Below are 24,918 nucleotides of genomic sequence, written 5' to 3'. Positions count from 1 at the left end.
TTGTCTGATGGGAGTTGTAGTCCATCACTATTGCACAGCTAAGCCGGTTTGCAGCCTTCCGTATAATTTTTTTCTGGCTAAAGTTAGCGTTACATTACCGCTCTCAGCCTCTAACTGTACGCCAATAATTCCAAAAATTTTTTACACCGCTCTGTGCCTGCCGTTAACTTCACGCACAGCATACGACGACAGCCCCTGATAGAGGGAAAGTCATATACACGCTATATAGCCAGTATTCTTTTTTTAAAAAATTTTTTAAATAAAAGCTCCTTCTTACGGCTACCTGTGACCATGTGCATTTTACAGGTTGTCTGATGGGAGTTGTAGTCCATCACTATTGCACTTAGGCCTGTTTGCGGCCTTCCTGACTATTTTTTTCTGCCTGGAGTTTGCCTTACTATACCGCTCTCAGCGACAAAGTCTACGCACATAATTCCAAGATTATTTACACCGGCCTGTGTCTGTGTCTGAAGTGAATTAGAGACGCACAGCATACAGCCACAGCGGCTGATAGAGGGAAAATGATATACACAGTATATAGCCTGTATTCTTTGACCAAAAAAACAAAAAGCTCCTCAGTTGGGCTACCTTTGACTGTTTAACCCCTTAGTGACGAAGCCTGTTTGCGCCTTAGTGACGGAGCCAAACTTTGGAAATCTGACGTGTCGTTCAACGTAGCATAACTCCGTAAAGGCTTTACATATCCAAGTGATTCTGACATTTTTTTTTTGTCACATGTTGTACTTCATTTTGGTTGTAAAAAGAGACCGATATAATTTGTGTATAATTATTAAAAGCGCCAAAATTGGGAAAATTTTGAAAACATTTTCATTTTTCACATTTTCAAGTGTAATATCTCAAATATGTCCAAACATACTGTACAAATTTTTGATTAGATATATATTTCCATCTGTTTACTTTATTCTGAATGCACATTTGAAAAACTTTTGTTTTTTTTAACCATATAGATGACGTACAAATTTAACATTACTTTTCAGCATTTTGTTTTCCTGCACCAAGCCAAGATTGCAAAGGCTCATTAGTGTCAGAATAATAGATACCCCCCCCAAATGACCCCATTTTAAAAACTACACCCCTTAATATATCCACTGAGGGGTGTCATGAGTATTTTGACCCCACAGTTTTTTTCAGGAATTAATTCAGAGACATATCCATTGTGGCCCTAATCTTATGTCTGGATGCACAACAGGGTCCAAAACGAAAGGAGTATCCGGTGTCTTTTAGAACATAAATTTTGCTTGAAGGCGTTTTAGGCCCCATAGCACTTTTGTAGAGCTCTTGAGCGGCCAAAACCAAAGGGAACCCCCACAAATGACCCCATTTTGAAAACTAGACCCCTTAACGAATTTATCTAGGGGTGTACTACCCATTTTGACCCCACAGTTTTTGAACGAATTCAAGCAAAGCAAAAGGAAAAAATTGTGATTTTTGTGTTTTTTTGTCAATTCTGTTATTTTAAAAACAGCTTTTTTTGTACAGCACACACATGAATGAAGCCTTGCACCCCAAAATGGATACCCCTGTTTCTCCCGTGTTCAGAGACATACCCATTGTGGCCCTAATCTTTTGTCTGGATGCACAACGGGGCCCAAAACGAAAGGAGTAGTCGGTGTCTTTCAGAACATAAAGTTTCCTTGAAGGCGTTTTTGGCCACATAGCACACTTGTAGAGCTCTTGAGCGGCCAAAACCAAAGAGAACCCCCACAAATGACCCCATTTTGAAAACTAGACCCCTTAGCAAATTTATCTAGGGGTGTAATGCCCATTTTGACCCCACAGTTTTTGAATGAATTCAAGCAAAGCAAAAGGAAAAATTTGATTTTCGTTTTTTTGGCAATTCTGTTATTTTAAAAACTGCTTTTTTTTGTACAGCACACACATGAATGAAGACTTGCACCCCAAAATAGATACCCCTGTTTGTCCTGTGTTCAGAGAGATACCCATTGTGGCCCTAATCTTTTGTCTGGATGCACAACGGGGCCCAGAATGAAAGGAGTAATCGGTGGCTTTCAGAACTGAAATTTAGCATGAAGGTGATTTAGGCCCCATTGCCCACTTGTAGAGACCTTGAGCGGCCAAAACGACAGAGAACGCCCACAAATGACCCCATTTTGAAAACTAGACCCCTTAATGAATTTATCTATGGGTGTACTGTGTATGTTTACACTACACTTTTTGAATAAATCTAAGCAAAGCAGTAGGAAAAAATTACAATTTTCATTTTTTTGGCAGTTGTATCAATTTAAAAACAGGTTTTTTTTGTACAGCACACATAGGGATGAAGACTTTCACCCCAAAATGAATACCCCTGTTTGTCCCGTGTTCAAAACCATACCCCTTGTGGCCCTAATCTACTTAAAGGACACATGGCTAGGCCTATAATAGAAGGAGCACCCGTTGGATTTCAGGACACAACGGAATAAATTCCAGGCCCCATCGCCCACTTATAGAGCCATTGAGCATCCAAAACGATAAAGAACCCCGACAAATGACCCCATTTTACAAACTAGACCCCTTAACGAATTCATCTAGGGGTGCACTGCGTAGTTTGACCCCACAGTATTTGAATAAATCTAAGCAAAGCAGAAGGAAAAAATTACGATTTTCATTTTTTTGGCAATTTCGTCAATTTAAAAATTGTTTTTTTTGTACAGTGTACATAGGAATGAAGGCGTTCACCCCAAAATGGATACCCCGTTTGTTCCGTGTTCAAAAACATACCCATTGTGGCCTTAATCTACTTACAGGACACATGGCAAGGCCTATAATGGAGGGAACACCCGTTGGATTGCAGGGCACAACTGAATAAGTTTCCAGGCCCACTTGTACGGAATAAAAATTGACACCTTAAAAAAATACCCCCCCCCCCTTCCCCTCCGCACCCTTTTCGGCGTTCCCCAAATCTTAGATAAAAGTAATAATGTGAACTGTGTAGTATTTCCGAAGACAGGGGTAATTATGGAGGCTGGTTGGATGGGTACATGGGGCAATAAAACTGGGTATCCCCCCTCCTCTCATGCTTTTTGGGGGGTATTTTGTGACCTCAGTAGCGGGTATGGGGTGTAAAAAGTGGCGCTCTGTGAGTCTCTGTAATCTTGCTGAGGTGTGGCGGTCTCACACAGAAGGCGCTCAACAAGCTGCTCCTGGAACTGCATGAAGGCGAACGTTCCCGGGGCTTCTTGTAAATTACGGATTACAGGTAGCGGTCTGAATAACGCCGGGCTCACGCAGCCATAGGTGGAATCCGCTTGCGGAGGCCCGCAACGGATCCCGGCTGTGACCCTACGTACAGCCATGTAATGTACTGTGCATAACTGCATATTCACACAGGCGGTCATGCGCAGTATATTTTTTTGTTGTTGTTTGCATTTCCCGCACCGTCGCTTAGCGATGACATGGGTACCCGCAGCCCGTATACAATGTAGTTGCGTATGGGCAGCGGGTATATCCGCGACCATGGAGCACAATGGGCTCTATGTTGCGGATATCCGCGGTAAAATAGAACATGCTGCGTTCTCTTTTCTGCGAGTGGATCACACAATTCCGACCCGCTAATGTGAGCGGAATTGTGTAATCCAATGCGATTGATCTGCGTATTACCGCGGATCAGACGCATGCAGAATCTATAATTCCTATCCGGTTATGTGAGACCGGCCTAAGGTAGATCGCTACCTTTTTATCACGTGACCGGGGACCGTTCAACAAGGCCACCCGTCACTGCTCCAGGCTCTCAGCGACCGTTGGCCGCTGGGAGTAAGGAGATTTTAAGTTTCCTGGGCTCCCCGCCTCCTGCGCATGTGTCCGGTGTTTTGCCGGTGGTCGCATGTGCAGAATCCGGGAAAGTTCACGGAGGAGGATCGCGACGGAGTGCGAATATGGAGGCCTCCGGTAAAAAGTTTCATCTCCTCTCACCGATCGCATCGGTGAGGGGAGATGAGCCTTCACCTTTTTTTACTTTTACGTGATCGCCATTATCCATTGTATAACGGCGAACACGTGACCAGGAACCGCTCACCGCGGCCCCCGTGGAATCTCCAGGCTCTCGCCTAAGTTTTGTAGCCAGGAGCAGGGAGATTTTAAATTACCACAGCTTTTGCGCATGCGCCTGCCATTTTGGGGTAAGGTTCGTGGATAAATCCGCGGGCCTTAGGTACGTCATTTCATCCTCCCTCACAGATATGATCCGTGGGGGGAGATGAAACGCAAGCTTTTTTAACTTTTTTTTAACTTTTTTTTTTACTTTTTACACTTGACTTTTTTTAACTTTTGTAACTTTTTCGCGATCGCCGCTATCCATTGGATAGCAGCGATCGCGGGCCCGGGGACCGCTCACAGCGGGCCCGGGGACCGCTCACAGCGGGCCCCGGTAACACCTCCTGGTTCCCGGCTACCTTCAGGAGCCGGGAGCCAGGAGATTTCAAATTTCCCGGGGGCTCCCGGGCTTCTGCGCATGCGCGTGACGTCATTGTCTGGCGCGCATGCGCAGAAGGCCGGCGGCGGGTCCGGGAGGACCCGATCTTCGGGGGACACCGCGGACAATCCGGGTGAGCATTTTCAGCTGCCCTGATGGATACGATCCATCAGGGCAGCTGAATATCTAACTTTTTACACATTTTTATTTACTTTATTGAGATCGGAGCTATCCATTGGATAGCACCGATTGCAATGCCAGGGGGACTGCCCGCATCCTGGGATGACAGCTCCATGCTGTCGGCTACCTGCGGGCACCGACAGCATGGAGCTGTTACGTCCTCAGGCAAGTGGGCATTAATCCTAAGAGGACGCATAAAACTACGTCCTCTAGGATTAAAGCCCACTTGCTGAGGACGTAGTTTCCCGATGGGGCAGTCGTTAAGGGGTTAAATTTCACTGGGTGTCTGATGGGAGTTGTAGTCCATCACTATTGCACTTAGGCCTGTTTGCGACCTTTCTGACTATTTTTTTCTGCCTGGAGTTTGCCTTACTAGACTGCTCTCAGCGACAAAGTCTACGCACATAATTCCAAGATTATGTACACCGGCTTGTGTCTGCAGTGAATTAGAGATGCACAGCATACGGCCACAGCGACTGATAGAGGGAAAGTGATATACACACTATATAGCCTGTATTCTTTGACCAAAAAAAACAAAAAGCTCCTCAGTTGGGCTAGCTTTGACTGTTTAAATTTCACTGGGTGTCTGATGGGAGTTGTAGTCCATCACTATTGCACTTAGGTCTGTTTGCAGCCTTACTGACTATTTTTTTCTGCCTGGAGTTTGCCTTACAATACCGCTCTCAGCGACAAAGTCTACGCACATAATTCCAAGATTATTTACACCGGCCTGTGTCTGCAGTGAATTTGACGCTCAGCGTACGGCCAACACAGGTACTTATAGAGGGAAAGTCATATACACAGTATATAGCCTGTCTTCTTTTTCAAAAAAAACCCAAAAAGCTCCTTCATTCGGCTACCTCTGACCGTCTGCATTTTACTGGGTGCCTGGTGGGAGTTTTGGTGCATCACTATTGCATTGCTAGGCCTGTTTGCGGCCTTCCTTCCATTTTTTTCTGCCTGTAGTTAGTGTTACAATTCCGCTCTCTGTGTGAAAGTGTACGCATATAATTCTATAATTATTTACAGCGGTCTGTGTCTGCTCTATTCGTAATCCACCATGATGATGGGTAGGGGTAGGGGTCGAGGATGTGGATGCAGGCGAGGATGCGGAGTTCCAAGTGAGGGTGTGGGCACAGGCCGAGTTCCTGGTCCAGGTGTATCCCAGCCGGCTGCTGCGGGATTAGGAGAGAGGTAAGTTTCTGGGGTCCCCTGCTTCATATCACAATTTATGGGTCCACGTGGTAGACCTTTATTGCAAACAGAGCAGTTTGAGCAGGTCCTGTCGTGGATGGCAGAAAATGCATCCAGCAATGTATCGGGCACCCAGTCTTCTACGCAGTCCACTGCTGAAACTCTGAATCCTCTGGCTGCTGCTCCTCCTTCCTCACAGCCTATACTGCTGCTACAAAAATGGTACTGGGGTCTGCATATGCTTCTTCTACATAAATGTTACAGGGGCCTGCTGATACTGCTGCTACAGAAATGTTACAGGGGTCTGCGTATGCTGCTGTTAGAGAAATCTTACTGGGGTCTGCCTATACTTCCACTACAGAAATGGTACTGTGGTCTGCCTATACTGCAGCTACAAAAATGTTACAGGGCTCTGCCTATACTGCTGCTACAGAAATGTTCCTGGGGTCTGTTTATACCTTTGCTATAGGAATGTTACAACGGTCTGTCTATACTATGGGTACACTAAGTCTTCCCATCGTGGTGTTTTACCTATGTGGCACAAATAATACAGTGACTGACTAGGCCAGAATTGCTGGCCGAGGCCAAGTTGCATGGCGGGGCGGAACTCTCCCATGGTTGGGCACTCCGATTTCTTCCTGTGTAATACCATATTTGTGCACTTACAGCATAGGCTAGGCCAAGGAACTCAAAGACTGCCCCTTCCAGTGTTGAGCTATCTATGTTGCGACACATGGATTTCCCGTTGCTGTGTAACTCAGGGCACCTTGGGTCACAAAGGTGGAGGCTTGGAACCGAGCCTGCCCCTGGGCCTGCTAACATGCTTCCCACACAGACTATTGCGGGTCCTGGTCATGGTATCTTGGGCTTGTAATGCCACCTCCTCCTCCTGCTTGGGGTCAGGGGATCAGCACTGGGCATCATGTATTTTCTCCCGTGTTACCACAGTTATCTGAGACACTGGTTTGGGCCAAAGAAGAGGAGCGTTACTGCATTGATGAGACCTTTACAGCTGTACTAGCATCGGAGTCTGCTCTATGCCCACGATTTCTGAGGGTGTGTGCAGAGGCCTATGTACTCGGCACAGTGAAAGTCTGGCATGTTTGGGCACTATCATTTCTTCATGTTTATTACTGTCTTTGGGTTCCTTCGGCTCGCCTATGCTGTGGGTGCACAAAGACGTCCCATAGAGGTGATTTACCTGTCCGGCACAAAGTCACTGACTGACTTGGGTAGGGTGCATAGTGCAGATGGCTTTCCCCTTGCGGTGTCGATAGAGCTATCCGACACCTAGACAGAATGAATACTATGTGGGCACATGGACTTCCCATTGCTATGTCAGTCGCGGCACCTTGGGTCTCACAAGGTGTTTGCTGGGACCGAGCCTGGCCAAGGGCCCACTCACATCCTTCCCACACAGGCTACAGCGGGCCCTGGTCATGGTTTCTTGGCCTTGTAAGGCCACCTCCTCCTCCTGCTTGGGGTCAGGGGATCAGCAATGCGCATCATGAATTTTCTCTCGTGTTACCACAGTTATCTGAGAAACTCGTTTGGGCCAAAGGAGAGGAGTGTAACTCCATTAATGAGACGTTCACTGCTGTACTAGCATCGGAGTCCACTCTATGCCCGCGATTGCTAAGGGTGTGGGCAGAGGCCTATGGCCTCGGCGCACTTTAAGTCTGCCATGTTTGGGCAGTCTGATTCCTTCATATTTAATGCTATCTTTGGGTTCCTTCGACTCGCCTATGCTGTGGGTGCACACAGACTTCCCATAGCGGTGATTTCCCTGTCCTGCACAAAGTGACTGACTGACTTGGGTAGGGTGCATAGTGCAGATGCCTTTCCCCTTGCAGTGTCGCTACAGCTATCCGACACCTAGACAGAATGAATACTGTGTGGGCACATGGACTGCCCATTGCTATGTCAGTCGCAGCACCTTGGGTCTCAAAAGGTATTTGCTGGGACCAAGCCTGGCCAAGGGCCCGCTCACATCCTTTCAACACAGGCTACAGCGGGTCCTGGTCATGGTTTCTTGGCCTTGTAAGGCCACCTCCTCCTCCTGCTTGGGGTCAGGTGATCAGCAATGCGAATCATGTATTTTCTCTCGTATTACCACAGTTATCTGAGAAACTTGTTTGGGCCAAAGGAGAGGAGCGTAACTGCATTAATATTACAGGGGTCTGCCTATACTTCAGCTGCAGAAATGTTACCGGGGGCTGCCTATACTTCAGCTGCAGAAATGTTACAGGGGTCTGCCTATACTGCTGCTACACAAATGTTACAGGGGTCTGCCTATACTGCTGCTACACAAAAGTTACTGGGGTCTGCCTATACTGTTACTACAGAAATGTTACTGGGGTCTGTCTATACTGTTACTACTGAAATGTTACTGGGGTCTCCCTAGACTTCTGCAACATAACTGTTACTGGGGTCAGCTTATACCTTTGCTACAGGAATATTATAGGGGTCTGTACATACTATGGGTGCACTAAGTTTACCCATCGCGGTGTTCTACCTATCTGGCCCCAAAAAAAACACTGACTGACTAGGGCATGAAGTGTGGGCCGAAGCCAACATGTATTTTCTCTCACGTTACCACAGATATCCGGGGCACTGCAATGGGATTTCTTTATGTACCTTCTCTGGGTTCCTGGGACCCACCCATGCTGTGGGTGCACACAGACTTCCCATAGCGGAGTTGTACCTGCCTGGCACTTTAAAAAAAAAAAACAGACTGACTATGGCATGGCGTGTGGGCCAAAGCCAACATGCATTTTCTCTCACGTTACCACAGCTATCCGGGGCACTGCATTGGGACAAACAAGAGGAGCGATACAGCGCTAATGAGACGTACACAGCTACGCTAGCATCGGAGTCCGCTCTATGCCCACGATTGCTGAGGGTTTGTGCAGAGGCCTATGTCCTGGGCGCAGTGAAAGTCTGCCATGTTTGGGCACTCTGATTTCTTTATGTTCCTTGGGCCCACCCATGCTGTGGGTGCACACAGAGTTCCCATAGAGGTGTTTTACCTGTCTGTCCTCAAAAGACTGACAGACTCGGGTAGGGTGCAGAGTGCAGATGGTTTACCCCTTGCGTTGTTGATGAGGTATCCGACACCCAAACAGAATAAGTAGTGTGTGGACACATGGACTTTCCATTGCTATGTCAGTCGCGGCACCTTGGGTCCCACAAGGTGTTTGCTGGGACCGAGCCTGGCCAAGGGCCTGCTCACATCCTTTCCACACAGGCTACAGCGGGCCCTGGTCATGGTTTCTTGGCCTTGTAAGGCCACCTCCTCCTCCTGCTTGGGGTCAGGGGATCAGCAATGTGCATCATGGATTCCCCATAGCTATTTAACTCATGCCCACGTTTGCAGCTCCTGACGGAGGTTGACACTTTATTGGAATGAAGATCGAACGTCAATTTCTCATTGATTCTCAACTGCATTGTAGGGTATCGCCCTGCCCCTTTTAAAGAAGGTCGCTACCTGGCCCTGCCAACCCTCTGCAGTGTGTGCCTCCGGTTCCTCCTCATCGCAGACGCACTTATAAATAGACATGAGGGTGGTGTGGCTATGAAGTGAGCGTGTGGCATGAGGACAGCTGAAGGCTGCGCAGGGACACTTTTGTGTGCACTGCGGACGCAAGGTCGTGTGGGGGGGGGGGGTGAGGGGTGGGCAGCATGTAACCCAGGAGAAGAGGCAGCGGTGTGTCCTGCAGGCAGTGATTGTGCTTGGCTGAAGGTAGTGTGGTGCTTAGTTAAGGTGTGCTTTACCAATGAGGGTTTTTCCGAAGTAAAAATTGTTAGGGGGGGAGGGCCCACTCTTGCCGCTATTGTGGCTTAATAGTGGGACCTGGGAACCTGAGATGCAGCCCAACATGTTGCCCCTCGCCTGCCCTATCCGTTTCTGTGTCGTTTCAATCACTTTCTTGGGTTTTCCAGATTTTCACAAATGAAAACCTTAGCGGAGCATGGGTCATATACATTTACTTCAATGGGGTTCGTTACTCGAAACGAACTCTCAAGCATCGCAGAAAGTTCGACTCGAGCAACGAGCACCCGAGCATTTTGGTGCTCGCTCATCTCTATTTATTATTATATCTCAGTTCTTGGATGAGAGTCTCCATGGTTTCTACCTGTTCGAGGCCCAGAAGGCCCTGATCTAGGAACTACAGCCCTCCCACAGGGCTAGAAGATCCTACATATCGGAGCAGATAGACATAGTGCTTACATGTGGATATTACCTTAGATAAAAACACATAGCTGGGAAAACTTACAACTAACAGAAACATAACAACAATGTATTGGGCTTGTAAACCCAGAGTGGTCCAGATATTGGGAGCGTTTCCCATAATATGTGAGACACCCACCAGGTCCAGGGCGGAAAGGGCAACAAATAGCTCCAAACCGTCTTGGAGCTAAAGCTAGCTAGAGAAGAAAGGGTGAAAAAAAAACAGATCAAAATCTCATACTCTAAACATTAACCATAGTCATTGATGGTCAGACTGTTTGTTTCGCAGGTACCGAGAGCAACCCAACCCAAAAAGGAAGGCACACTGGACTTTTCAGCACTTGAACAGCTAATCGCCCAGGGTGGCCCCCAGTGATAAGGAATGTCTTGAAATGTCTCTTTTGCTTGGGGGGTCAGAGAGATGCGTTGTAAAGACTTGTAGATGAATAAAGTCCACCATTACAGCCCCCTCCCTGTAATTTCCCACCCCAGGTGATGCTGTGTTACATATGGAAGAGTACCATATAGTCCACTAGTTGAATGGAGCTCCACATCACTGGAAGGGCCAATCTCGGCGTGGAGATACAGTCATTGACCATGTTCTCCTTGGCCGCTGGGCTCTGGGTGTCACGACATTTGGAGAATCGAGGGGAATTCTTTCTTCCACCAAAGCACATCTTCCTTCTTCCAGGGTTCAGAAATGATATATTTGCTGGTTGATCTTCACGTTCAATGTAAAGGGGAAGTTCCATCTATAATGGATATTAGCTCCTTGTAAAGCTTGAGTGAAAGGACTCAGACTTCTTCTTTTAGCCAGAGTGATTGGGGCAATATCCACATAGATCTGGACAGACCTCGGAAGCCCCAGAAGCTCGGTCAGATTTTCTGCGGCTGCTGGTATCTCGTCGCTCATCTCACCATAATGGAGTTTTGCAGAGTCTTGGCAGATTTGGGCTGTTAAGTGTGGCCAGGGCACGGTGGATACAGATGATACGTAAGCTTTCTTGAGAGACTTGTGTTAGCAGCGCAGATAACAAATTAGTTGCAGCTTCATGGATGTTAGTGATAGCCTCTGGCATACCTCTGATTCGGTTATTGGCCCGTCTACTTCTGTCTTCCAGATCCTCACATTTCCATTCTAGAGCTTCTATCCGCTCAGAGTAATCTTCACCCCAGCTCGTTCCTCATCCAGGGCGTCTACTATGTCATCTGTCTTGTGTTTCAGGTCCGTAGTACGTTGTCCTAGATCATGTATCTGGCCGTTGATTCCGCATAGTGTAGATTGCAGTTCTGCTTTAAAGAGATGTTGAATACAAAGAAAAAGTGGCGTATCGGAGGCAGAGTGAGGAGTCTTCTGATGCTGATGGTGGGAGGACAGATTGGTCTCCTAGCAGTGGAGATGTTGGGTTGTCCATATGTGGAGTCTGAACCTGTGACCTCTCCAGTTCGGATGGGCTGGGTTGGGAGCTTGAGAATAGTTCTGGGAGTTTGCTGTGGGATTGATTTAAATATAAGCCCTTCCCTGAAAATCCAGTAAAAGTGGTTTTAAAAACATACTTGCCTTCCTTCAGCTGCCGGGGCTAGCCCCATATTCTCCTCATTGTCCCCGTCTCTCTAGTGCTGAGCTATCAGCAGGTGGGGATTTAAAAGAGCTGTTTGTGATTGTCCGACATGCTCAGCCAATCACAGGCAGCTCTCGCCGAATGAATGATGGGCGCGAGAGAGGGAGGAGTGAGGTCTCTCTGTCAGCCTATGAAAGAGCGGGACACGGTAGTACAGTAAGACTGTCAGCACTAGTAGTGGCAGGAGCCCCCGTACCTTTGAGAGAAGTAGCAAACATGGTGACCGTAAACCCCCGCCTGGAAGGAACATGCCTCCTTGCTCCCAGCCTAGTCCTGGTCTGAGGTGACAGAATATAGAATTACTGTATGCACTAAGCTGTCTTTATACATGAGCAGTTCTATATTTGCTGCACACCGTGTGTTACTGACATCCGGCTTCATGGGAGATTTTATATGAGTTCTTTATGGAAAACCAGAAACTAATGTTGGTGCAGAAATGGCCGAACTCCATCTGTATGGAATATACTCTTTCTGTAGCTTGGGCTCTGATATCTGTTGGGACAGGAACCTTAGGCTTGTGGAGGACTCTGCTGCAAGTTACTCTTCATGTTCCTTTTTTAGAGCCCCCAGGACCCCCATGTTATTGATGGAAACCAGAATTAGTTACTTATAAGTTCTGATTCACATCTGTAGTTTTTGATGATTTTTTTCTGCCCTGACAATCACAAGCGACTTTGAAAGTTGAGCGATTCTCATTCACTTGCTCTGTCAGGATCCGTGTTTACATGGGTAGACATTCATCCATAATGGCTCTCTTCAGTGATTGCGCTAGTGGCTGTCAGCCTATGTAAAAGCACCCATTGATGATGATTACATTTTGCTACATGACTTGTTATCTGTATAGAAATTTTATAAAATATCAGAATCATTCTTAAAGTCTATAGTATTAAAGAATAATCGGCTTTATTCTTGGCAGGTGACGGTAGCGGGAGCTCAGAGGGAGATCTGATACCGGCAGACACTAAAGCAGAGGATCGTGGTGTCAGACAAGATACATTTGAAAAACCTGCCATTATCTCAGATATCCCCTCGGCCCTTCTCAGCAAAGATACATCATCTGATCCTCTTATACAGGTCCCATCTTCTGATTCATCACAGACTGATGAGCAGAATAGATGTCACAGGAGGGGAGAAGATCAAGGAGCTCACACAGGAGAGAAGCCGTTTGCTTGTTCAGAATGTGGCAAATGTTTTGTAGCGAAATCAGTCCTTGTTACACATCAGAGAATTCACACAGGAGAGAAGCCATTTTCTTGCCCAAAATGTGGGAAATGTTTCAGTCGTAAAGCACCCCTGGTTAGCCATCAGAGAATTCACACTGGAGAAATGCCATTTTCTTGTTCACAATGTGGGAAATGTTTCAGATATAAATCAAACCTTGTTACACATCAGGGAATTCACACAGGAGAGAAGCCGTTTTCTTGTTCAGAATGTGGAAAAAGTTTTGCAAGAAAAATAACCCTTGTTAGACATCATGGAGCTCACACAGAAGAGAAGCCATTTTCTTGTTCAGAATGTGGAAAAAGTTTTGTAAGAAAAATAAACCTTGTTAAACATCAGAGAACTCACACAGAAGAGAAGCCATTTTCTTGTTCACAATGTGGGAAATGTTTTAGATATAAATCAAAGCTTGTTACGCATCAGGGAATTCACACAGAAGAGAAGCCGTTTTCTTGTTCAGAATGTGGGAAAAGCTTTGCAAGGAAAATAACCCTTGTTGCGCATCAGGGAAATCACACAGCAGAGAAGTCATTTTCATGTTCAGAATGTGGAAAAAGTTTTGCAAGAAAAATAACCCTTGTTAGACATCATGGAGCTCACACAGAAGAGAAGCCATTTTCATGTTCACAATGTGGGAAATGTTTTGCTCACAAAACACAATTACTGCGACATCAAGAATTTCACACAGGAGAGAAGCCATTTTCTTGTTCAGAATGTGGAAAAAGTTTTGTAAGAAAAATAAACCTTGTTAAACATCAGAGAACTCACACAGAAGAGAAGCCATTTTCTTGTTCACAATGTGGGAAATGTTTTAGATATAAATCAAAGCTTGTTACGCATCAGGGAATTCACACAGAAGAGAAGCCGTTTTCTTGTTCAGAATGTGGGAAAAGCTTTGCAAGGAAAATAACCCTTGTTGCGCATCAGGGAAATCACACAGCAGAGAAGTCATTTTCATGTTCAGAATGTGGGAAATGTTTTGCATGGAAATCACAGCTTGTTACACATCAGAGAATTCATACAGGAGAGAAGCCATTTTCATGTTCAGAATGTGGGAAATGTTTTTCTCACAAAACAAATTTACTGCGACATCAAGAACTTCACACAGGAGAGAAGCCATTTTCTTGTTCACAATGTGGAAAGTGTTTTAGATATAAATCAAACCTTATTAAACATCAGAAAATTCACACAGGAGAGAAGGCATTTTCATGTTCAGAATGTGGCAAATGTTTTGCATGGAAATCAGACCTCGTTACACATCAGAGAATTCACACAGGAGTGAAGCCATTTTCATGTTCAGAATGTGGGAAATGTTTTGCTCACAAAAAAAATTTACTGCAACATCAAGAATTGCACACAGGAGAGAAGCCATTTTCTTGTTCACAATGTGGGAAATGTTTTAGATATAAATCACACCTTGTTACACATCGGAGAATTCACACAGGAGAGAAGCCGTTTTCTTGTTCAGAATGTGGGAAATGTTTTATTGTGAAATCAGACCTTGTCAAACATCGAACAGTTCACATGGCAGAGAACCCGTCTCTATGTTCAGAATGTGGGAAATGTTTTAGAGCAAAACCAGGCCTTGTTATACATAAGAGAATTCACACAGGAGAGAAGCCATTTTCTTGTTCTGAGTGTGGGAAATGTTTTAGAACAAAACCAGGCCTTGTTATACATAAGAGAACTCACACAGGAGAGAAGCCATTTTCTTGTTCTGAGTGTGGGAAATGTTTTAGAACAAAACCAGGCCTTGTTATACATAAGAGAACTCACACAGGAGAGAAGCCATTTTCTTGTTCTGAGTGTGGGAAATGTTTTATAGCAAAATCAGCCCTTGTTCAACATCAGAGAATTCACACAGGAGAAAAGCCATTTTCTTGTTCAGAATGTGGGAAATGTTTTACTGTGAAATCAGACCTTCCTAAACATCAGAGAACTCACACAGGAGAAAGGCCATTTTCTTGTTCAGAATGTGGGAAATGTTTTAAAGCACAATCAGCCCTTGTTACACATAAGAGAACTCACACAGGAGAAAAGCCATTTTCTTGTTCAGAATGTGGGAAATGTTTTAGAGCAAAACCAGGCCTTGTTATACATAAGAGAATTCACACAGGAGAGAAGCCATTTTCTTGTTCTGAGTGTGGGAAATGTTTTATAGCAAAATCAGGCCTTGTTATACATAAGAGAACTCACACAGGAGAGAAGCCATTTTCTTGTTCTGAGTGTGGGAAATGTTTTATAGCAAAATCAGCCCTTGTTCAACATCAGAGAACTCACACAGGAGAGAAGCCATTTTCTTGTTCTGAGTGTGGGAAATGTTTTATAGCAAAATCAGGCCTTGTTATACATAAGAGAACTCACACAGGAGAGAAGCCATTTTCTTGTTCTGAGTGTGGGAAATGTTTTATAGCAAAATCAGCCCTTGTTCAACATCAGAGAATTCACACAGGAGAAAAGCCATTTTCTTGTTCAGAATGTGGGAAATGTTTTACTGTGAAATCAGACCTTCCTAAACATCAGAGAACTCACACAGGAGAAAGGCCATTTTCTTGTTCAGAATGTGGGAAATGTTTTAAAGCACAATCAGCCCTTGTTACACATAAGAGAACTCACACAGGAGAAAAGCCATTTTCTTGTTCAGAATGTGGGAAATGTTTTAGGGCACAATCAGCCCTTGTTATACATAAGAGAACTCACACAGGAGAAAGGCCATTTTCTTGTTCAGAATGTGGGAAATGTTTTACTCGCAAATCACAGTTACTGCGACATCAAAAAGCTCACACAGGAGGGAAGATATTTTTTTAAACCTGTTTTGTCAAACCATGCAAAAAAGGTAAAGAAAAAGAAAGGTACAAGAAAAGGGAAGCAATTTAGAGCACTAAGTAATGAATAAGAAATGTATGTATTTACCGATGAAGAGCTGTTAGTCAGAAACAAATTAGCACCCAGATAACCCACCTTTATTATCACCCGTGTACATAGAATATTTCACACTGATACATATAACTGCGTCTCTAAACTTGTTTCTAACTGTTCATAAAAGTTTACTTGTATAACTTTAAGCCAATCTTTATTCTTCCTTTAGATGATGTTTTCACCACTGAGCCCAGCAAGGGCGTCTCCCCTCCATCTCATCACTATGGGGTCATATACTAGGAAGAGTCGCACACAGTAATATACAGCTGTGATCACATGGGGAAGGTTCTACAACTTCAGTGTAACATATCAGACTTTATTTATACAGGACTATACAACTTGGGGCGCACAGCCCGATAAAGCAAAACCCTACATGTTTCACACTCAGATGAGCTCTGAACACTCCAGATTTCAGGAGAGCTAAGAGTCTTATACATAAGTGATAACTTGGGAAAGCTGGTGTGGCATAATAGTCCATATCAGGGTGCAAATGTCACTGAAGGACCACTAATTATAAAATGTAACTTTTATTATAACTTATTAAAAATGGCGTATCCATGTAATAAATCTTTTATGTGACTGTAGTCACACACTAATTAAAAATGTTAGAGGTGATTTTGTAGTTTTTGCCTATTGAGCAGTATACAATTTGTTGATTTAACCTCTCAACTAATATCAAATGATATCAATGTCCTGCTCTACACCTGAGTATAATACATTGGATAGATAATAATATCCCAAAGCAATTATATCATTAACCTATTAGTTCATGTGACATCAATAGGAGCCCATTCAGGAGAAAATCCTATTGGATCCTATATATTTTTTACGGGATCATAACAAAAATAATTATTGATACTTTTGAGACTAATTAGCCTATAATATGAATTAGCTCCTGCGTGGCAGTTCTAGATATAAAACAGCCGCAATAATAAATATTGACATATATAAGTTGTAAATAGAGATGAGTGAACGTACTCGTCCGAGCTTGATGCTCGTTCGAGTATTAGGGTACTCGAGATGCTCGTTACTCGAGACGAGCACCACGCGATGTTCAAGTCACTTTCATTTTCTTCCCTGAGAAATTTGCACGCTTTTCTGCCCAATAGAAAGACAGGGAAGGCATTACAACTTCCCCCTGCGACGTTCAAGCCCTATACCACCCCCCTGCAGTGAGTGGCTGGCGAGATCAGGTGTCACCCGAGTATAAAAATCGGCCCCTCCCGCGGCTCGCCACAGATGCATTCTGACAGAGATCAGGGAAAGTGCTGCTGATGCCGGGGCTGCTATAGGGAGAGTGTTAGGAGTTATTTTAGGCTTCAAGAACCCCAACGGTCCTTCTTAGGGCCACATCTGACCGTGTGCAGTACTGTTGAGGCTGCTTTTAGCAGCGTTGCACTTTTTTTTTTTTTTTGTATATCGGCCGTGCAGACCATTGCGTCCTCAGTCTGCAGTCATTGTACATAGTATAGGGCCAGTACTGGTGAGGCAGGGACAGCGGGAAAGGTGAAAGAGATATACTGTCTATATAGGCAGTGGGCTTTTTCAAACAAATTTTGGGAAAAAAAACTATATTTGGGCTGCCTGTGACCGTCCTCAGTGTACTGCGTGTCTGCTGGGGGTAGTAGTCCTAATTAATGCGCAGCTAAGCGTTACAGCAGGCTTGCGCAAAAGTGTTTCCTGGCTCTGCGGTGCCCGTTACATCACCGTCGTCATCCTGTCCACATTGAAACAGTATACATATATACGCTGCCTACAGTATCTGTCTACTGTCTCAGCTCTGCCGTTCAAAAAATAGAAGCAACATACTTAAAGGGGTTGTCTCGTTAAATCAAGTGGGGTTATACACTTCTGTATGGCCATATTAATGCACTTTGTAATATACATCGTGCATTAAATATGAGCCATACAGAAGTTATTCACTTACCTGCTCCGTTGCTAGCGTCCCCGTCGCCATGGATCCGTCTAATTCTGATGTCTTCCTGCTTTTTTAGACGCGCTTGCGCTGTGCGGTCTTCTCCCCTTCTGCTTGGTCCAGGCACGAGCAGCGTTCTGGCTCCTCCCCCTTCTACGCGTCATCGCATAGCTCCGCCCCGTCACGTGTGCCGATTCCTGCCAATCAGGAGGCTGGAATCGGCAATGGAACGCACAGAGCCCATGGTGCACCATGGGAGAAGACCCGCAGTGCACCATGGGAGAAAACCGCAGTGCATCCCTGGGAAAGGACCGGCGGCCATCTTGAGGAGATCTTTTAAAGTCCTTATTTCGTCGGATCGGTGAGTAGAAAGCAGTTTAAAAACTGCTTTAATTTGCTATTTTATGCCAGGGGGGTGACAGGGGGAATGGGGTAAGGTAAAATTTTGATGCTTTCCGTGAGACAACCCCTTTAAGGCCTACTAGTGGCATCTGGCCACTTGACTGCTTCTGCACTTTGAAGTCCACTATCTCAGTCCTACGCACCTACGTCTCACTACAGGCGTGCGCAAAAGTGTTTCCTGGCTCTGCGGTGCCCATTACATCACCGCCGTCATCCTGTCCACATTGAAACAGTATACATATATACGCTGCGTACAGTATCTGTCTACTGTCTCAGCTCTGCTGTTCAAAAAATAGAAGTAAAATACTTAAGGCCTACTAGTGGCCTTTGGACACTTGACTGCTTCTGCGCTGTGAATTCCACTAGCTCAGTCATACGCACCTAGGTCTCACTACAGGCTTGCGCAAAATTATTTCCTGGCTCTGCTGTGCGTTCCGTAAGCAAAGTCAGCCTCCAACCACAGGCCAATAAGCGGCACATTTAATTACAGCGTTCTGTTTCTGCACTACTAGTAATACACCATGCTGAGGGGTAGGGGTAGGCCTAGAGGACGTGGACACGGGCGAGGACGCGGAGGCCCAAGTCAGGGTGTGGGCACAGGCCGAGCTCCTGATCCAGGTGTATCGCAGCCGACTGCTGCGGGATTAGGAGAGAGACAAGTTTCTGGCGTCTCCAGATTCATCTCACAATTAATGGGTCCACGCGGCAGACCTTTATTAGAAAATGAGCACTGTGAGCAGGTCCTGTCGTGGATGGCAGAAAGTGCATCCAGCAATGTATCGACCACCCATAGTTCTACGCCGTCCACTGCTGCAACTCTGAATCCTCTGGCTGCTGCTGCTCCTTCCTCCCAGCCTCCTCACTCCATTACAATGACACATTCTGAGGAGCAGGCAGACTCCCCGGAACTGCTCTCGGGCCCCTGCCCAGAATGGGCAGCAATGGTTCCTCTCCCACCGGAGGAGTTTGTCGTGACCGATGCCTAACCTTTGGAAAGTTCCCGGGGTCCGGGGGATGAGGCTGGAGACTTCCGGCAACTGTCTCAAGAGCTTTCAGTGGGTGAGGAGGACGATGACGATGAGACACAGTTCTCTATCACTCAGGTAGTAGTAATTGGAGTAAGTCCGAGGGAGGAGCGCACAGAGGATTCGGAGGAAGAGCAGCTGGATGATGAGGTGACTGACCCCACCTGGTTTGCTAAGCCTACTGAGGACAGGTCTTCAGAGGGGGAGGCAAGTGCAGCAGCAGGGCAGGTTGGAAGAGGCAGTGCGGTGGCCAGGGGTAGAGGCAGGGCCAGACCGAATAATCCACCAACTGTTTCCCAAAGCGCCCCCTCGCGCCATGCCACCCTGCAGAGGCCGAGGTGCTCAAAGGTCTGGCAGTTTTTCACTGAGAGTGCAGACGACCGACGAATAGTGGTGTGCAACCTTTGTCGCGCCAAGATCAGCCGGGGAGCCACCACCACCAGCATGCGCAGACATATGATGGCCAAGCACCCCACAAGGTGGGACGAAGGCCGTTCAGCGCCTCCGGTTTGCACCACTGCCTCTCCCCCTGTGCCCCAACCTGCCACTGAGATCCAACCCCCCTCTCAGGACACAGGCACTACCGTCTCCTGGCCTGCACCCACACCCTCACCTTCGCTGTCCTTGGCCCCCATCCACCAATGTCTCTCAGCGCACCGTCCAGCCGTCGCTAGCGCAAGTGTTTGAGCGCAAGTACGCCGCCACGCACCCGCACGCTCAAGCGTTAAACGTGCACATAGCCAAATTTATCAGCCTGGAGATGCTGCCGTATAGGCTTGTGGAAACGGAGGCTTTCAAAAGCATGATGGCGGCGGCGGCCCCACGCTACTCGGTTCCCAGTCGCCACTACTTTTCCCGATGTGCCGTCCCAGCCCTGCACGACCACGTCTCCCGCAACATTGTACGCGCCCTCACCAACGCGGTTACTGCCAAGGTCCACTTAACAACGGACACGTGAACAAGCACAGGCGGGCAGGGCCACTATATCTCCCTGACGGCACATTGGGTGAATTTAGTGGAGGCTGGGACCGAGTCAGAGCCTGGGACCGCTCACGTCCTACCCACCCCCAGAATTGCGGGCCCCAGCTCGGTGCTGGTATCTGCGGCGGTGTATGCTTCCTCCACTAAACCACCCTCCTCCTCCTCCTCCAACGCAACCTTTGTCTCACAATCAAGATGTGTCAGCAGCAGCAGCACGTCGCCAGCAGTCGGTGTTGCGCGGCGTGGAAGCACAGCGGTGGGCAAGCGTCAGCAGGCCGTGATGAAACTACTCAGCTTAGGAGAGAAGAGGCACACGGCCCACAAACTGCTGCAGGGTCTGACAGAGCAGACCGACCGCTGGCTTTCGCCGCTGAGCCTCCAACCGGGCATGGTCGTGTGTGACAACGGCCGTAACCTGGTGGCGGCTCTGCAGCTCGGCAGCCTCATGCACGTGCCATGCCTGGCCCATGTCTTTAATTTGGTGGTTCAATGCTTTCTGAAAAGCTACCCACGCTTGTCAGACCTGCTCGGAAAGGTGCGCCGGCTCAACGCACATTTCCGCAAGTCCCACACGGATGCTGCCACCCTGCGCACCCTGCAACATCGGTTTAATCTGCCAGTGCACCGACTGCTGTGCGACGTGCCCACACGGTGGAACTCTACGCTCCACATGTTGGCCAGGCTCTATGAGCAGTGTAGAGCTATAGTGGAATACCAACTCCAACATGGGCGGCGTAGTGGGAGTCAGCCTCCTCAATTCTTTACAGAAGAGTGGGCCTGGTTGGCAGACATCTGCCAGGTCCTTGGAAACTTTGAGGAGTCTACCCAGATAGTGAGCGGGGATGCTGCAATCATTAGCGTCACCATTCCTCTGCTATGCCTCTTGAGAAGTTCCCTGCAAAGCATAAAGGCAGACGCTTTGCGCTCGGAAACGGAGACGGGGGAAGACAGTATGTTGCTGGATAGTCAGAGCACCCTCATGTCTATATCTCAGCGCGTTGAGGTGGAGGAGCATGAGGAGGATGAGGAGGAGGGGGAAGAGACAGCTTGGCCCACTGCTGAGGGTACCCATGCTGCTTGCCTGTCATCCTTTCAGCGTGTATGGACTGAGGAGGAGGAGGAGGAGGATCCTGAAAGTGATCTTCCTAGTGAGGACAGCCATGTGTTGCGTACAGGTACCCTGGCACACATGGCTGACTTCATGTTAGGATGCCTTTCTCGTGACCCTCGCGTTACACGCATTCTGGCCACTACGGATTACTGGGTGTACACACTGCTCGACTCACGGTATAAGGAGAAACTTTCCACTCTCATACCCGAAGAGGAAAGGGGTTCGAGAGTGATGCTATACCACAGGACCCTGGCGGACAAGTTGATGGTAAAATTCCCATCCGACAGCGCTAGTGGCAGAAGGCGCAGTTCCGAGGGCCAGGTAGCAAGGGAGGTGCAGAGATCAGGCAGCATGTACAGCACAGGCAGGGGAACACTCTCTAAGGCCTTTGACAGCTTTCTGGCTCCCCAGCAAGACTGTGTCACCGCTCCACAGTCAAGGCTGAGTCGGCGGGAGCACTGTAAAAGGATGGTGAGAGAGTACGTAGCCGATTGCACGACCGTCCTCCATGACGCCTCTGCCCCCTACAACTACTGCGTGTCGAAGCTGGACACGTGGCCTGAACTCGCGCTGTATGCCCTGGAGATGCTTGCTTGTCTTGCGGCTAGCGTCTTGTCAGAGAAGGTGTTTAGTGCGGCTGGGGGAATCATCACAGATAAGCCTACCCGCCTGTCAACCGACAGTGCCGACAGGCTTACACTCATCAAGATGAACAAAGCTTGGATTTCCCCAGTCTTCTCTTCTCCACCAGCGGACATCAACGATACCTAAGCAATACGTAGGCTGCACCCGCGGATGGAAGCATCGTTCTCTATCACCATCAAAAACGGGGACCTTTTAGCTTCCTCAATCTGTGTATTATATTCATCCTCCTCCTCCTGCTCCTCCTCCTGAAACCTCACGTAATCACGCCGAACGGGCAATGTTTCTTAGGCCCACAAGGCTCAGTCATATAATTTTTGTGGCTCAGTCATATAATTTTTGTAAACAATTTTTATACGTTTCAATGCTCATTAAAGCGTTGAAACTTGCACCTGAACCAATTTTTATTTTAACTGGGTTGCCTCCAGGCCTAGTTACCAATTAAGCCACATTAACCAAAGCGATTAATGGGTTTCACCTGCCCTCTTGGTTGGGCATGGGCAATTTTTCTGAGGTACGTTAGTACTGTTGGTACACCAATTTTTTTGGGCCCTCGTCTACAGTGTAATCCTATTAATTTTTAGCCCACCTGCATTAAACCTGACATTACCTCATCTGTGCTGGGCACTGCAATGGGATATATTTATGTACCGCCGGTGGGTTCCAGGGAGCCACCCAGGCTTTCGGTCCACACGGAGTTGTAACTGCATGTGTCTACTTCTAAAGAACCCCAGTCTGACTGGGGCATGCAGTGTGTGCCGAAGCCCACCTGCATTAAACCTGACATTACCTCAGCTGTGCTGGACACTGCAATGGGATATATTTATGTAACGCCGGTGGGTTCCTGGGACCCACCCATGCTGTCGGTCCACACGGAGTTGTAACTGCATGTGTCCACTTCTAAAGAACCCCAGTCTGACTGGGGCATGCAGTGTGGGCCGAAGCCCACCTGCATTAAACCTGACATTAGCTTTGCTGTCCAGGGCACTGCAATGGTATATATTTATGTTCCGCCGGTGGCTTCCTGGGACCCACCCATGCTGTCGGTCCACACGGAGTTGTAACTGCATGTGTCCACTTCTAAAGAACCCCAGTCTGACTGGGGCATGCAGTGTGGGCCCAAGCCCACCTGCATTTAATCTGACATTAGCTCTGCTGTCCAGGGCACTGCAATGGGATACATTTATGTACAGCCGGTTGGTTACAGGGAGCCACCCATGCTGTGGGTGCACACGGAATTCCCATTGCGGAGTTGTACCTGCCTGTGACTATTTATAAAAAAACGCGGTCTGACTGGGGCATGCAGACACCTTGACAGAATGAATAGTGTGTGGCACAAAGGTTCCCCATTGCTATGCCCACGTGTGCAGCTCCTGATGGCGGTGGCACAGGATTATATTTCTCATTGCTTCTGTACAGCATTGTGGGCTATCGCCCCGCCCCTTTTAAAGAGGGTCGCTGTCTAGCCGTGCCAACCCTCTGCAGTGTGTGCCTGTGGTTCCTCCTCATGGCAGACGCACTTATAAATAGACATGAGGGTGGTGTGGCATGAGGGCAGCTGAAGGCTGCGCAGGGACACTTTGGTGTGCGCTGTGGACACTGGGTCGTGCGGGGCGGGGGGGGGGGGGGAGGGGGGCAGCATGTAACCCAGGAGAAGTGGCAGCGGAGTGTCATGCAGGCAGTGATTGTGCTTTGTTGGAGGTAGTGTGGTGCTTAGCTAAGGTATGCATTGCTAATGAGGGCTTTTCAGAAGTAAAAATTGTTGGGAGGGGGGGGCCCACTCTTGCCGCTATTGTGGCTTAATAGTGGGACCTGGGAACTTGAGATGCAGCCCAACATGTAGCCCCTCGCCTGCCCTATCCGTTGCTGTGTCGTTTCCATCACTTTCTTGAATTGCCCAGATTTTCACAAATGGAAACATTAGCGAGCATCTGCGAAATACAAAAATGCTCGAGTCGCCCATTGACTTCAATGGGGTTCGTTACTCGAAACGAACCCTCGAGCATCGCAAAATTTTCGTCCCGAGTAACGAGCAACCGAGCATTTTGGTGCTCGCTCATCTCTAGTTGTAAACCAATACTACAAATTGACTCCACTATGGTAGCTATATTGTTAAAGCAACCCACGTGGAGATGGAGAGTTTACAAAATGTCAATGAGAGTTACTCCTGGTGTCCCAGGGGTTTTTTAATGAAGCAACATGCATATAATTGTGTATGTTAACATAGTAGATGTTATACTCATATAGCCCCCCCAGGACTTATTGGTAAATATGCTGACTGGTGTATCCAAGATCATGAATTCACAGCTAGTTTGCAAGTATATACGTTAGGACATCTGGGTGGGCCTGGAAATATCCAGGTCTTAATGGAGATAGACAGATGGCTAATATTATGTATGATATTTATGATAGTCCAATTTTCAATGTCACTTCAGACCTCTATCTCTAATTGGAATAAGGCATTTATTGATGATTCATCCTACACTGCCAGAGAATAATACAGAGGAGCCAGGTAGATTATTCTAACTCCTTCACCCCCATCTACGCGTTTCCACAACCCAGATAATGTGGTTGTTTCATCAGGATGGAGACCTATGATGCACATATAGACCAGCCCGTATGGCTGTCACATATCAAATGGACAGAGATGGTAAGTATGGTGCGGATCTGGGCTTTTATATTCGTTTTTTCACCTACCTCTTCTTAGGGCTCATCCTGTTTGCTCCAATAAGCATCCGGTAACAAAGCCTCCATAGTAACGAGGTCTCGTGAGTGTTGGGCGAGAGACGCATGCGCACGGGCACACAGGGACACCGCAAGCCACGTACATCCGGACACATATGCCCGTGACGTAGGAGCAACACGTCTTAATGGCAACCCGCTGCCGCGATTGCCAGGGCGCCGCATATATACGGATAGCCCGGCATACCAGCAATGCAATGGAGAAGACTGAAACCACAGGATATATACTCTCCCACAGCGCGATAATAATATTATAAAATAGTCCCGTTCATGATAACAATGGAGTAATTGTATAATCCAA

The 24,918-nt window shown here is 47.2% G+C and overlaps 2 protein-coding genes across 4 annotated transcripts in view; both read left to right on the top strand.

Moving 5' to 3' along the window:
* LOC136627323 (zinc finger protein 585A-like) overlaps nucleotides 1-16,167 on the top strand; it is a 194,404-nt gene extending 178,237 nt beyond the window's left edge. The window contains exon 6 of the mRNA XM_066602328.1: nucleotides 12,576-16,167. Within this exon, the coding sequence (XP_066458425.1) occupies nucleotides 12,576-15,688 (3,113 nt within the window). The 3' untranslated portion in view covers nucleotides 15,689-16,167. The remainder of the gene's footprint in view (nucleotides 1-12,575) is intronic.
* LOC136627321 (zinc finger protein 585A-like) overlaps nucleotides 1-24,918 on the top strand; it is a 368,397-nt gene that overhangs the window by 12,381 nt on the left and 331,098 nt on the right. The gene's annotated exons all lie outside the window — the stretch shown is intronic.

This window comes from Eleutherodactylus coqui, chromosome 5 (genome assembly GCF_035609145.1).
Source record: "Eleutherodactylus coqui strain aEleCoq1 chromosome 5, aEleCoq1.hap1, whole genome shotgun sequence".
NCBI lineage: Eukaryota > Metazoa > Chordata > Amphibia > Anura > Eleutherodactylidae > Eleutherodactylus > Eleutherodactylus coqui.
Note: the sequence above shows the minus strand (reverse complement) of the source record. Positions and strands in the feature narration are given on the sequence as shown.